Source organism: Pithys albifrons, chromosome 21 (assembly GCF_047495875.1).
Source record: "Pithys albifrons albifrons isolate INPA30051 chromosome 21, PitAlb_v1, whole genome shotgun sequence".
NCBI classification, from domain to species: Eukaryota; Metazoa; Chordata; class Aves; order Passeriformes; family Thamnophilidae; genus Pithys; species Pithys albifrons.
This window is the reverse complement of record NC_092478.1, coordinates 4,616,074-4,631,053: the sequence shown is the minus strand read 5'-3', so window position 1 is coordinate 4,631,053 and position 14,980 is coordinate 4,616,074. Positions and strand designations below refer to the sequence as shown.

General features: G+C 53.2%; 1 protein-coding gene across 2 annotated transcripts in view; it reads left to right on the top strand.

The window, feature by feature from the left end:
- Positions 1-14,980, top strand: part of ATP2A3 (ATPase sarcoplasmic/endoplasmic reticulum Ca2+ transporting 3) — a 51,006-nt gene that overhangs the window by 20,001 nt on the left and 16,025 nt on the right. For both annotated transcript variants that reach the window (XM_071575334.1, XM_071575332.1), the window contains exons 5-12: positions 398-536; positions 3,170-3,250; positions 3,643-3,728; positions 4,278-4,742; positions 10,461-10,549; positions 13,394-13,496; positions 13,702-13,833; positions 14,647-14,772. In XM_071575334.1, coding sequence (XP_071431435.1) covers positions 398-536; positions 3,170-3,250; positions 3,643-3,728; positions 4,278-4,742; positions 10,461-10,549; positions 13,394-13,496; positions 13,702-13,833; positions 14,647-14,772 — 1,221 coding nt within the window. The remainder of the gene's footprint in view (positions 1-397; positions 537-3,169; positions 3,251-3,642; positions 3,729-4,277; positions 4,743-10,460; positions 10,550-13,393; positions 13,497-13,701; positions 13,834-14,646; positions 14,773-14,980) is intronic.

Here is a 14,980-nt window from a genome sequence, read left to right as displayed (position 1 = left end):
CTGTGTCCCTCCTGGGGGATGAGCAAACACCTCAGCCAGTGATGCTCCTCTTTTGCATATATTCACTACAAGGCCATTTGTTTATCTGCAGCTTGATCTGAGGAGTGGTTGCTGAATGGGAAAAATTACATCTGGGTGGGATATGCTGCTTCCCAAACTAAGAATGAGAACATCAGCCCCAAAGGTCCATGCAGTGTCTAGGACCTGGTGTGATTTAAGCTGGTGGGGAACACTTCACAGCAGCTGAGAAAGAAGCAGCTCATACCCCATCCATGGTGCACATGGATTCCCAGGCTGGGACTGGGGTTTGAGTGCTCCTGTCTTTGCAGTGGGTGGGGAAGGAGCCTGCTGGCACCAGGAGTCCAGCACCACCAGCTCTGCTCCTCTCTGCTTGCAGGAGAGAAACGCTGAGAGTGCCATCGAGGCCTTGAAGGAGTACGAGCCCGAGATGGGGAAGGTGATCCGTGCTGACCGCAGTGGGGTGCAGCGGATCCGCGCCCGGGACATCGTGCCTGGGGACATTGTGGAGGTGGCAGGTACGGTGCTGTCCCCCAGGGCATGGGGGTACTGGCTGGGGAAACCCAAAAACTGAGGCTTATCAGCCTGTCAAGGCTTCACCCTGAACATGGGGCAGTGCAGAACAGCAGAAAGAGGGAAAGAAGAGCGTTCATTTGTGACGCAGGTTTTGTGTCTCAGGAGGGTTTTCCTCTTTCTGGAAGAACTGGAAGAACTTTTAATTTTCCGCCAGGATTGCCTCTCTCTGGAAGCGGCTCTTCCGCACACACCGTGCCGAGGCGTGGGTGAAGGGCTGGTGCTGGGTGCTTGCTGTCCAGGGATGCGTGGGAAGAATTCCCAAGGCTTCCTTGGGAACTGGGACTGCTCATCTGGGGAGGGTGAGAGGCAGAGAGGACCAGCTGCAGAGGGTTTTGCCTCCCTGGTGGGATTTTACCCCCCAGCCCCTCTGTTGGGGTTGTTCATTCAGCAGAGGCTTCCTGGTGATCTGCTGCCCGCCCCACTGGAGCCGAGGGGGATGCATTCCAATTATCCCATTCTGTTTGTTCCTTAAACGATGCCGTAAGCCCCCAGAGCCACGAAACTAATCCTCTCCTTTCCTCCTCGTGGCCCTGCTGGTGGAAACATGCTGCAATCCCTCCTGCACCCAGCCAGCTCGCTGTTATTTATGTCTTCCAGTTGGGCTTCAGCTGGAAGACGAACACAAAAATAATGCAGGGAGGATCAAGTGGATGAGAGCCGGCCAGATCCTCAGCTGGGTGAGCTGGCAGCGCTCCCAACCCAGCTCCAGCAGTGCACTCCAGCTGCTGACCTGGCCTTCAATTAGACTAATGAATTATTAATTAAATTCTGCCACCTCTCCCCAGATTGGGTGCATACAGCTTGTCCATCAGCAGCCCAATATTACTTTTTAATGGCACAATCAGCATCGTGACCAGGAGGGAAAGAGCTGAGCTCTCTGGAGGGGTTTGCAAATTATTAGCAAATTAATTAGCAAATTGTGGGTTGAGGAGCTTATGACAAATGGTGAGGATGCTGTCAAGTGCCTGATAGGAGAGCACACCAGGAGCAAAAGCTTTGAACATGTGGTGAACATCCAGGTGACACCCCAGGCAGGAGGGACTGGCTGCTGTTTGTTTGCATGTGCAAATGCAGTAAATTTGGCAGCAGGGAGCAGGAAACCTGCTATGCTGAGGCAGGGAAGGGAGGGTGCTTGGAAGTTGGCAGGCTGCTAAAACCCAGCTGAGTTTTGCCCTTTGGTAACAAGGCCACGGAGGTGAGTCTTGGTGCAGGCAGCTTTTCCCTTTCCCAAAAAGTGCAGGCAGGGCATCACTGTGCGAGCTCCAATGGTTGCTGCACCCCTGCAGTGCTTGGGCAGTGCCAGTGGCCACGGCCACGCAGTGTTGCCTCCTGTTTTCCTCTCTTTCTCTTTTTTTTTGACATGGGGGACACTTGCACTGCTTGGAGGATGAGGTTGTGTTCAGTAGCTGGTTAATGGCAGTGCCAGGTCCATACCAGCACATCTGTCCTGTGCCATGCCCACCCCATGGGATGCTATGGCACTGCCTACCCTGGAGCAGGTGCCACCCCCATGGCACTGCTCTCTTCCTCTGCAGGTTTTGCTCATGTTTGCAAACCCTCCTGCCTTTCCTGGGGAGCCCTTTCCTCCCTTGAGCAGATGCAAAGTCTGAGTCTGTGCTTGAAGTGAATATTTTGGGGGTCTGTGGGTACCTGTGCTCAGCACCCCCAAAACCAGGTGTGATGAGGAGTGGAGCAGGTCTGGCCGGATGGCAGATGTTGTCTGGTGCCTCCTGGAGCGCTGGGATCTGCAGCTGGAATAACTGGCTGGGTGGTGGAGCAGTGCCAGCCCCTCCCACTGCTCTGTGGGGGTTTACAAGCCCCGGGAGGAAGCACTCGTTAAAGTCTGGGATTGGAGAGGACTGTTAGCAGCCAAGCCAGGCTGTTGTGTAAGGGATGTGAGGGGCTGTGAGCCAGGGCTTGCTCAGCCTCAGTATTTCCGACGCGTCGGCGCGTGGTTGTGTCCAGCCGATAAGGGAGCAGCAGGAAGACACCCAGCGGGAAAAGCAGCTCTAAATGTTTTTTTTTAAGGAAGCACTTGTGCCTTGGAGGGTAGTGTTGAGTGGCTGGCAGTGGCTTTCACCTGTGCCCACTGTGCTGTGCCAGGAGACACAGGGATGGCTGTTTGTCTTGGACATGGAATGTCTTCTGCTGTCAACAGCTTCCAGTCAGCCCAAAGAACCCTGAGACAGCATTAGGAAGCTTGGGCTGCACCACCATGGGGATGTTTTGGGGTTTTTTGCAGGGAAGAGGCAAGATGGGAGTGTAGGGGGAGTTTGCATGGAAGAGGAGAGATGGGGTTGTGGCAGGTCAGACGACCCTGGGCAGCAGACAGGTTCTGCCTAGGATTGGCTGGGGAAGACAAAATTAAGCTTTAATTAAGCTTTAAATGCAGAAAGGAGGTATCCTGGGGCAGGACCCTGCTTTGCCAAGGGCTGGACCCCTCACAGCTGCAGCCTGGGTGCTGCTGAGCACCTGCACATGGTGGGTCTCAGTTTGGGGTTTGCTATCCCTGTTCCCGGGCTGGCAGGTGCTGCCAGTCCCACCTGATGGAGCTGCTCTGCTCTTGCCCTTGCAGTTGGTGACAAAGTGCCAGCAGACATCCGGATCATCGAAATCCGGTCCACCACCCTGCGGGTTGACCAGTCCATCCTCACAGGTGGGTGTGGGCACAGTGGAGCAGAGACAGCTTCCTTCTACCATCTTCCTGGAGGCAAATTTTGGGACTGTTCGTGGGATAAGTGCTTTGCTGGCATGGGAGATGGGTGGGAGAACAAGATTTAGATGATGCTGGGACCTCCCCAGGTCCTCAAAGTCACAGCACAGGTGAGATGTGGCTGGTGCTCTGACATCCCTCCTGCAAAACACAAAGCCTGGGGCTTTCCTGTGCAAGATGTGGGGTTTGACATCCCCATGATGGATGTTGGGATGGTTTGGTGATGAAGTGCTGCCACAGAATGCTGTGGGGGTTGTGACTATGCTCATCACAGCACTGAGTGGAGGTTGGAGAGGAAACACGGATGGTCCATCTGTCCACTCTTGTCTCTGCAGGGGAGTCTGTGTCGGTGATCAAACATGCTGACCCCATCCCTGACCCCCGGGCTGTCAACCAGGACAAGAAGAACATGCTTTTTTCTGTAAGTCACTCACACTTATCCCTACCTCTTCCATGGCTTTCATAGCAAAGCGGCTGATGGACCTGGGAGATCTCTGAGCTATAAAAGGAAGTGTGTGCATGAGAAGGACCTGAATTCATAAAAAGAGCCCCAAATCCATAAAAATGAGAACCTGCTTCATTTGAGTTTTATTTGGGCTGTGGCATGTAAGGCCCTTAAATGCCTTGGGCAATCTCAACAGGTTTTCCACCGAGTAGGATGGATGAGGAGGTTTGTGGTGGAGCATGGAGCTATTGCTGATCTTCTTCTCAGGCGCAAGTCAAGTCCCTCGAGGGGTGAGACCTCTCAGGAAGGGTCTCCTGCTCTTCAGGGTGGGTTTATACAAAAGCCTGGGATGTTCCATTTTTCCCTTAACAAACATCTCACGTTCTCCTTTCACGTCAAGTGACCCATTTCCCTGCTCAGGCTGAAAGGTTTCATTCCCACTTCACATCAAGCAAGCCATTTACCTGCTCAGGCTAAAAGGTTTCATTCCCACATACCCTCTGTGGCCCTTTTCTCCCCTCCCAGGGTACCAACATCGCAGCTGGGAAGGCCGTGGGGGTCGTCATTGCAACAGGGGTGTACACTGAGATTGGGAAGATCCGAAACCAGATGGTGGAGACCGAGCCCGAGAAGACGCCCTTGCAGCAGAAGCTGGACGAGTTCAGCCAGCAGCTCTCCAAGGTGATCTTCCTGGTGTGCATCGCCGTCTGGGTCATCAACATCAGCCACTTCAGCGACCCCGTCCACGGCGGTTCCTGGTTTCGGGGGGCCATCTACTACTTCAAGATCTCGGTGGCGCTGGCGGTGGCTGCCATTCCTGAGGGCCTCCCTGCCGTCATCACCACCTGCCTGGCCCTGGGCACGCGCCGCATGGCCAAGAAAAACGCCATCGTCCGCAGCCTGCCCTCGGTGGAGACCCTGGGCTGCACCTCCGTCATCTGCTCTGACAAGACCGGCACCCTCACCACCAACCAGATGTCTGTCTGCAGGGTGAGTGCTGGGGGGCTTTGGGGTTTGGAGGTGCACTGGGGATGCTCTGGAGCCCCTGAGGACTCTGCATTGCTCCATCCCCATTCTGGGGTGATGGGCTTTGCTGTCCTCAACGTGACTTGTGTTTTATTAGGAATGGAAGGTGAGCATGGAAGATGGTTTATAGGAAGCCCTGAGGTTTCTCATGGCCTGACTGGGGTCTGTCAGGATCAGGACTTTTTTGGCATGGTGGTAATTAGAATACTCATTGTTATCAGGCCACCAGTGTAGAGGTGACATGTTGCAGAGTTATTTCAGGGGTCCCTCTCCAGGAAGTGTTTCATCCTGCTGGATTGTGGTGGTTGAGGCAGAGCCTCCTGGAGATGCCCTTGCAATCAGCCTCCTCTGCTCTCTTACTCTTTTTCACCCTTTTTTCAACCAGCTGGTGAGATTTCCTGGACCATGCAAAATTACAAAGTCTGGGCCCATAAAAGGTGTTCCTGATGGAGGCAGCCCTGGGGTGGTTTGGTGACGAGTTTGAAGGCTCCTGGTCTGCCTGAGAGCTTTGCTCCCACATGCCTGGCCACGTGGAGAGGTGACTTGTTAGTAAAGCCTGGACCATCCAAGTATTTCTCAGTTTCCCCATTAATCCACAAGTGTCAGGAAAGCTTTTTTCATGGCCTTGGCGTGCTGATTTTATAGGAGAACCTTGGAAAATGTGTTGCTGTGGGAAAAAACAGACCTGGCCGCTGTCCCTCCTCTCTGATACTTGGGTAGCCTGGTGGGAAGCTGTGACAGTGCTGCAAGCTGGCCATGGGCTTTGGCCACTGGTTTGCTCAGCACCAACTCCAAATGACTGGAAATGTCTGGTATTTCTGCCCTGTAAATGATTTAGAACGAGACAGGGCTGGAACGATGTGGTGACCAAGCTGCCCATGTCTCGCACAAGGAAGAGATTCCCACCAGCCCCATTTTCTGACCCAGTGATGCAGGGAAGCAAGGAAAGACCCCAGTGCTTGGGGGTCTCTTTAGCTCTGCAGAAGGAGGGAGAGGAGAGATCATTCTTTCCCAAACTACTTCCTGCCAGAGGGTCTGCTCCTTGAACTTGGGAAGAAGTTCTACCATGCCCCTCAGTGTGGCACAGTCAGGAAAGGCAGGATTGGTGATGGTGAGACAGGGAGAGGGACAGAGTGGGGTAGTGGCACACAAGGGTTTTGGCATCAATCATAATTTGCAAGATGAACTCGACAACTTTGAAAAAAAAATAAATCCAGTGAAAATTCAATGTATCCTCCACCCCATCTCTCCACAACCCCGTCCCGATGTTCCTGTTGTTCACTTGGCTGAGTCCTGGCTCTCAGAGCGTGGTGTTGTGATCTGCGCTGGCCCCAGGACATGCAGCCAGGGCTGTTAATGTTTAATGGACAGGGATTCCCGTGCTGACGTGGGCTCTCTGGGTGGGTAAATATTTGTGCTGGGCAGCTGTTGGCGTGTCCGGGACACAATCCCGGGTTGAGCGTCTGGCTCGGGGTGAAACAGCCACCAAAGCCTGTTGGTAACCCAGGAAAAGGCATTAATTGAGTGTGATTTAATGAACTTGCACATTAATTTGGGTGAGCACAGCTGCTTGGCTGTGGGGTGGTGCCTGCCCTTTGTGTCTCGCTGTTGGCAGCAGGTCTGTGGAGCTCTAAAGTGACTCTTGGAAGGCTTCAGGTCCATTTTAAAACCCTCAGCTGGTCTTTAAAGGCTGCATTCTCTGGGTCCCTCTCAGTGCAAGGGTGCTGTCTGAAGCTCAGCAGGACACACCTGGATCCCAGGTGGTCAGCAGGGGTGTAGCTGTGCCCCTCAGTGTCCCCTGTGCAAGGGACCTGGTCTGGGGTGGCCTGGACTTTGGTGCTTCTGCTCTGGCCTCAAGTCCAGCCAAGGGTACAATGCTGAGGCCACAAAGCCACTTAGTGAATCAGATGAAACCTGTGGTTCATGTCACTCCCTGTACAATCAGTTGGGGGTCTCTGAGACCAGCACCTCTCCCAGCCCAGGGTGTGGAGGAACCAGGAACAGCCTTCTCCCAACCTCTAAACAACCATGGAGCTGGGAGCAGTGGCAGTCTGGCAGGGGGAGAAGGGGCAGAGGAGCATTGCAGCTCCGCCCTTACATGTTTAAATACTTCTCCAAAAACTTGCAGAACCCTTGGGTGCATCACACCTTAATTTTACAGGAGGGTGGTGTTCAAATGTCAGGGTGCACAGTGGAGCTGTGGGCTCAGAGCTGCTGCTTGGGGGCAGAGAAGGAAGGGGCTGCAGGGGGGAAGATGCTGGTGCTCCACGTTGGCAGGTGATGTTTGGCTGTCTCCAAGGTGACTGCTGGTGGCTCCAGGGCACTGTGCCTTTGCTCAGCTGTTTTGTCTGCCTAAACCAGTCACTGATTACTGGGAGACCTGGCTGGGGGTCCCAGGGGATGTGCCAGTTGCTGGTGGGTGCCTGTCAGCTCAGGCCACTTCCAGCACAGGAGGAAAGCGGTGTTGATTCATGGGCTGATGGATGGAATAGTGACTGATGGTTACAGCCTCTTACATTTCCAGACAGCAATCCTACCTTGTCTGCCTCTTGATGAGCAGTTCTTTTAAAGATACTACAGAAAATACAGAGTAATGAAGATGTATCCTTCACACCTGCCTTCCCCACAAGTCCACAGCTGGTGCCATGTGCTGCTCCTGGGATTGTGCATCCCTGAGTGCCCTTTGCTTCCCACAAACACACCCCAACAACATCCAGCTGTGTGATACAGTGCTGGGGCCAGGCAGGATCTGTGGGACAGGAGGGCAGGAGTGAACCCTTTTGGAGCAGGGGGCATTCTTCATGAGCATGTAGTAACATTTTCCTTCCAGTGTCTCTTATATTAAAACCCCAAGCCACTGGTGTGGTTTTAAAAGGTCCAGGACAGGGGGAAGCCCTGGGTTGCTGCTGGCTGGGTTGCCCTTGCTGTGTGCTGGAGCTGGTGGTCACTGTGACAGTGCAGGAGGCTGGACATCCCTTCTGGGAGCACACTTGTCAGCAGCAGCTGAGCTGCACCCACTCAGCTTCTATTCCTCCTAATATTATTTATATTATTTTTGTGATGGAAACCTCACCTCTCCTCTTAACTGCTTAAGACACAGCTATTTCCTCTGGACTGTTTCCACTGCCCACAAACCTTCCCACTTCTCAGCCTGGAAATCTGCTGGAACACTGACAGGCTGAGGGAGCTGGGGCTGTTCAGCCTGAAGAAGACAAGGCTCCAGGAGACCTCAGAGACCCTTCAGTACCCAGAGAGAACTGGAGAGGAACTTTGGACAAGGGCCTGGAGTGGCAAGCCAAGGGGGAAGGGTGTTAAGCTGAAGGACAGGAGATTTAGATTAGATGCTAAGAAGAAATTCTTCCCTGTGAGGGTGGTGAGCTCTGGCACAGGTTGCCCAGAGAAGCTGTGGCTGCCCCATCCCTGAACATGTCCAAGGCCAGGGCTTGGAGCAACCTGGGACAGTGGGAGGTGTCCCTGCTCATGACCGGTGAGTGGAACTGGATGAGCTTTAAGGTCCCTTCCAACCCAAACCATTCTGGGATTCTCTTATCCCACTGAAACCTGCAAACACCCTTGCAGTGCCCCATCCACCCCCACACCGAGCCAGTCACGCAAGCTGGGAGCAGGCAGGAAATTTGATATAACCTCTGGTTGCTGTGGGTTACACAGCACCTCTTTTAAATAGGCATGGAAAAAATAAAGGGCTTGGAATGATTTTTTTTTGTTTTCCCTTTTCCCTTTTTTAATAAGAAAGTCACTATTGTGAAAGTAATAATTGTTTTGTAGCCATGAGCATTTGAAAACAAACAGGCCCATATCAGGCAAAGCCATCAGTGCCTGGGGTGGGTGCTTTCAGATTTTTTAATAAATGAGTCTGTTGGAGTTTCTGAGTGCAGGAGTCCATTTTATGAAGAGGTCAGGAGATCTTGGCTCTCTGAAAGGCTGATGGCATTGAATGTGTCAAAAAGAGATGAAGGATGCTCAGCCTTCAAAGATCCCCCTTGGTGTTGTCTCAGACTGAGTGTCCCACCTCACCTGGGGCTCTGGGGTCTGTCATCCTGGGGAGGTTCTCCAAAGCAGACAGGGTGTGTTTTGACTCTCTTTATCAAGGCCCTCACACTTCAGTGTTTGCACCCACTGCCAGAGGAGCCCAGTGCCTCCAGAGGACCTGGGACATCCCTTCTGCAGCCCTTTGGCTCCTGGTTCTTTCAAAACCTTTCAGAGATGCTGAGGGGCCACCAGGATGAACTCTGGGAAGGGAGCTGAGGGCAATAGCCCAGCCAGTGAGGTATCTGCAAATAGCTGGGCAGTTGTGAAGCCATGGAAAGGTTGGTTTGGGCTCAGAAATATTCACACAGGAGATGTATGCTTTGAACCTGCTCCTCTGATCTGCCCAAACCTGTAAAATACAGAGGTGAGAAAACCCACTGAGGTGTCCTGGTGCAAACATGCCCTGGATGTGCTTCCCTGAACATGAGCTTTGCAGCTTGGCTTGGCCCTAAGCTCATACCTCGGGATACCTGCTGTGTGGGGAAGGCTCACACCCACCAGCCAATGCAGCTGCACTGCTGAGGTGTCCTCGTATTATTAACAATAATTAACAGTAACAGTAAATGAGCCTCTGTTTGTTGCTGGAGGAAGCGTGGAGGGGAGAGAAGTGGGTGGTACCCAGAGCAGTTGCATCTCTGGTGCTGAGAGATACATCCTGATTCCTCCAGCATCTATTGCTTCCCTCTCCCAGGGAACATCTCAAATAACAGAGGAGAATAAACAGGAAAAAAAGAATTATTTTGAGACAGGGTGGAGGGGGACAGTTGTTTCTGCACCCACTTTCTGAAGCTGCCAAGCAAATTCATGGAGCTGAGGAGAGCATCACTTCCCTGCATCCATTCTCCCTCCTGGCTGTCCCTGCAGTCTGGGCAATGCATTTGCCAAACCAATTTTATCTACTTATTTATTTATTTATTTATTATGTTACTTTTTGGCTTCAGTGTGGGTCATAAATAATGAGTAGCAGAAAAGAGCATCGCCCAAGTGTCGCCTTGGCTGGGGTCAGGCACTGCTCTTGCTTCCAAGGGAGGCTGCCCCAAAAGGTGGGAGGAGGCAGGGGGAGACTGGGAGAGCTTGGGAAGAGGGGAATTTTATTGTGTTGTAAAGTTTGAAGGGGTTTGTTGCTCTCATTATGGCAGCAAGAGAGAAACTGGAAGGAGTTTGAAAGGCAAAAATCACTAAAAATAGAGCGTGTAGGACTTTTACAGCTCACTGGGGCTTTATTACTGAGCTGAGCTGTGACCCCAGTAAGGCACAGAGAGACCCAGAAAGGCTGAGATGAGACTGGGAAGGGCTGGCAGGGGCAGCTGCTGGGATGCTGCCCCTTAGAGGCATTCCAGGGCAGGAGTGGAAACCTGAGCCCAGCTCTTTCTCTGCTCCAAGAAAAACACAAACACCTTCTTAGGAGCAGGCTCAGCATCACTCCTCTCTGATGGAAAAAATAGCGGGAGGAGACAAACATGAACAAGGCAGGGGAGAGCTGGAAGGATCTGGGGACAGCCAGGAGTAGTGGGTGACCAGGGAGGGGGCTGAGCCTGGTGCCAGCAGGGCCATCACTGAGATTGTGCAGGGTGTGTGGGTTACACCGAAAATTTGCTGCCTAATGCTCTGTCTGCACTGTCCCCCCTGCAGATGTTCATCATGGAGAAGGTGGAGGGCACCCAGTGCAGCCTGCACGAGTTCAGCATCACCGGCTCCACCTACGCCCCCGAGGGGCAGATGTGAGTGACAGTCCCCAGGTGACACTGGGTGACCCTGAGCTGGCAGCACAGCTGGGGGGAGGTGGGAGGGTTGAGCTTGTGGCCATGGCTGTGGGACCCCCATGATGTGGGGAGGAAAGGAGGGTTTCCCGTGGCAGTTTGCAGCCTCAGTGAACCCTGTCCATGGGGTTACCCACTGGGCTTTCTCTTCATCAGCAATCCTGATAAAACAAGCCCAGTGGTGGACCAGAGAAGGTGGCAAGCAAGGGAGTAGTGGTGAATGAGGCTCAAATCTCTGGAGCCTGCACGTTTTTGGTATTGACCAGCAGCTCTTGTCCTCACCCCAAGCACAACACAGGGCTGGCATATTGTCCATGAGCTGCTGACAATGTGCAAAGGGAGCTGCAAAGAGATGAAAACCCCATGAGGAAAGTGCTCCTTGAGCCCTGTCTCCTTGGCAGGGCTGGCCCACATGGCTGCTGTGCCCAGGGCATGATCCTTCTCATGGCAGGACGTGTGTGAGGGCAGAGAGTGGGAGCCAAGGGCTCCTCCCTGGTGTGTTCTCACACATAATGGAGTTTTCTGCCCTTGTATTTGTTTAATCCCCCTTCTTTGAAAGGAAATGATGGCTCCTGGTGTGGGGAAAGTCTGGGGAGGGGGAGGATGAGAAGCTCAGCTGGCGGTGGGAGCTTCTCCACTCCCCTTTGCTCTGTTATCCCAGACACATTCTTCACCCTGGTCCCTTCTGCTCATCTGTGGAGTGACTGTAATTCATCCCAGCCTCAGACTTAACTTCATGAATATTTATAGAGCCAATTTGATCCTTGGCTGGGAATCTCCATTAAAAAGTGAGCCAGGTCATAAGCTGGTGTCAATCAGTGCATTTCAATTAAAATTAAGGAGGACTGATGGGCTGAATTTGTGTCTCCCAACCTCTGAAGCTCCGTGTCCCCTCTCCTCTGGGGTCTGCCTGCAGGGACACTGTGCTGGTCTGCAGCAATTCATGTTACTTTTGAGTTTTGCTTCAACCCTGTGCCTGTATTGCATATTGAGAGGGGTGTGAGGGCTCACTGAGGTGTCATGGGGAGAACCCTCCACACCCCAAGGGGTGATGGAACTGAAAGGCTTGTTTTACCTCAACCTGGCCTTGGCAGGGGGCTATTGCATGCTGGAGCTTGGGTTTGCTCACTTCCCCTCACAGCACTGAGCCAGCAGCACCTTTGCTGAGGTCTCTGCCAGCACACAGATCTCTCCCAGCACACAGATCTCTCCTGGCTCTGCAGCAACGGCTGATGATGGGGCCATATCTCCCCATCCCTTCCCAGCAATACCCAGGGGATCACACACTGCAGAAACCATCCCTAGTATTCCCACCTTTCCAAATATTGAAACCCATCCAGTGTCTGCAGCTCTCTCCTCCACTCACTGCTGTCCCTGCCTATGATCCTGAGCTGGGCAGCATCCTCCGGGCAGGAGGCAGTGACTCTCCCTGCCCATGATCCTGGGCTGGGCAGCATCCTCTGGGCAGGAGGCAGTGACTCTCCCTGCCCATGATCCTGAGCTGGGCAGCATCCTCCAGGCAGGAGGCAGTGACTCTCCCTGCCCATGATCCTGGGCTGGGCAGCATCCTCTGGGCAGGAGGCAGTGGCTCTCCCTGCCCATGATCCTGGGCTGGGCAGCATCCTCTGGGCAGGAGACAGTGACTCTCCCTGCCCATGATCCTGGACTGGGCAGCATCCTCTGGGCAGGAGGCAGTGACTCTCCCTGCCCATGATCCTGGGCTGGGCAGCATCCTCTGGGCAGGAGGCAGTGGCTCTCCCTGCCCATGATCCTGGGCTGGGCAGCATCCTCTGGGCAGGAGGCAGTGGCTCTCCCTGCCCATGATCCTGGGCTGGGCAGCATCCTCTGGGCAGGAGGCAGCAGCAATCCCTTCCCACTCACAGCCCAATGCGGCTTCTTGTCTCTCAGCAAACAGATTTTTCAGATTTTCTTGGCTGCTCCCTGTTTTCCGCTCCTGAGCTGTAACAAGGCCTCCAAAATGTTCTTTCCATTGGGAACCAGCAGTGGAATAAACCGATCCTGGTAAATGCCTGACAAATTATTTTTCCAGCGAGCAGATGACCGGCTGGGTTTATACAGCTCTAACCTGCAGTTACCTCTCCTGGAACTGGGATCAGTTTTTATTTCCTTTGAAAGCCACTGCTGCCATTCCTGCCACCAGGCGAGGAGAAGTATCTGGCTTGCCTGGAGTGTCCAGGGCTGCTCCTTTCCAGGATGTTTGTGCTTCTTTCCATAGCAAAGTGCTGCTATTTAGGAAACAAAGGCCACAGTTCACCACTGGCTTGGAAGCAGCCACGGCAATGCAGTTGTTAAAGTTGTCTGCTACTCTTGAGTGCTCCCTTGGGTTCCCCATGGAGTGCAAAGCAGCATTGTGGGGAGGAGAAGGACTTGCTGCTGGTTCCACAGCTTCTCTGGATCCACAGCAAATGGAAACCTCCTGAGGGAGCAGCTATTAACAAGAATTTCTCTACCCCTTTTCTGGTCCATCCTCTTCATCATCAGCCTGTTGGCAGCCCCTGGTTGCAGGTTCAGTGCTCCTTGGAACTCCTCTGCAGCACTTCCAGAGTTTATTTGCCTCCTGTAGTATTTTATTTGCAATTTAGCCCTGTCCTGTTGCATAAAGCACAAAATGCAAACCCAAGGGTTTATTGCCAACCCTGGGGCTTTAACTGGGCTCTTTCTCCCCTTTTTACACGAGTGATATACAGGATACATATCCCCCTGCAAAGGGTGTGTAGGATGAGCTCAGTCTTATTTGGAGGTGAGAGCTGATGGAAGGCTCTGGGGGTTGTTTTGTGCCCACAGCCTGAAGGATGAGCAGCCAGTGCAGTGTGGGCAGTACGACGGGCTGGTGGAGTTGGCCACCATCTGTGCCCTCTGCAACGACTCCTCGCTGGACTACAATGAGGTGCGGGGGCTCCAGGGTGGGGGGAGGCTCTTCCCTGTGTTTTGGGCCACTCTGGGACAGAGCCAGTAGAGCTTTGTCTCTTGGGATCCCATTCCCTGGCTTCAGCTCATCCCAAGGTGATGCTCTGTGTGACAGCATGCTTGGTTGGAGCAGCAGATGAGGGATAGGCTCTAAAGCTTCAGCTCCTTTTTTTCCTGTCCTCTAGTCCAAAAAAGTCTATGAGAAGGTGGGGGAAGCCACTGAAACAGCCCTGACGTGCCTGGTGGAGAAGATGAATGTCTTCAACACAGACCTCAGCAAACTCTCCAAGGTGGAGAGAGCCAACGCCTGCAATTCAGTGAGTGGAGGAAACCCCTGTGAGCTCTGCACTGGGGGACAGGAGGGAGGGGAGGGAGGACTTTGGGATGCCTGATATTGGAGCAATAACCACTTGCAGCAATCTGAGGGATGGATCTGGCACAAGGATGCAAATTCCTGGCTCACAGGGTGAGAGCTGTTTTTGGAAAAGATGGTGCAATAACCCTGGGGGACGCTGGGGCCATAGGGGCCAACCTGAGTCCACATGAAGCTTTGAAGCAGCTGATCCCTGAGTCTCAAACTCAGCCCAGTCTCTGCTCAGCTGGGACAGACTCCCTCTTTGATGGACAGAGTTCCAGCTACAGATGAGGAAGTTTGGAGTTATCTTCAGGTGCCCAGTTTGCACTCAGCAACATCAATCAAACCCCATTCCTCAAAGCCATACCTGTCCAAGTGGCACTTGCTCCTTGGAAACATCTATTTTTAATGTGAAAATATTTCATGCTGGCTATTCCCCTGCTTCAGCTCCCCAGTATTTCCCTGTCCTCCTGGTGAAAATACACTTTATTTCAGATCTTCATTTACTCAGCTTTGGTATCATGCTGTTAGATCTTACAATGTCTTTACCTGCTCAAAGGAAGGGCTCTGTGTTCTGGCATTTCTTGCCCAGATAGGTCTGAGCAGGTCACAATAAATCCCCTTTTTGCACTGTCCCATCCCTCCTGGCTCCTGTGGCTGCCTTTCTCTTCACATCAGCACTGCTGTGCTGGCTGTTGTTAGCCAAGGTGGAGAGCACTGGTGTCCCTGTCACGTCCCTGTCATGTCCTGGCTCAGCCCAGCGCTGTCCCCACAGGTGATCAAGCAGCTGATGAGGAAGGAGTGCACCCTCGAGTTCTCCCGTGACCGCAAGTCCATGTCTGTGTACTGCACCCCCACCAGCCCTGGCAACAACTCCACTGGCAGCAAGATGTTTGTCAAGGTAGGGGAGAAGGTCCTCAGCACCCCACAGAGTCCTCTTTGCACATCCCAGCAGGATTTGGCCCTTACTGCAGCAGGCAGTGATGCTTTGCCATTCCTCCCCACCCTTACCTGTCTGAGGGTCCAGGATCCAGCAGGGAGGCTGATGGGGTCAGGGAGGAGGAGAGTCTTTGCCATATTAATAGGGAATAAAAGGAGGTAAAATGATT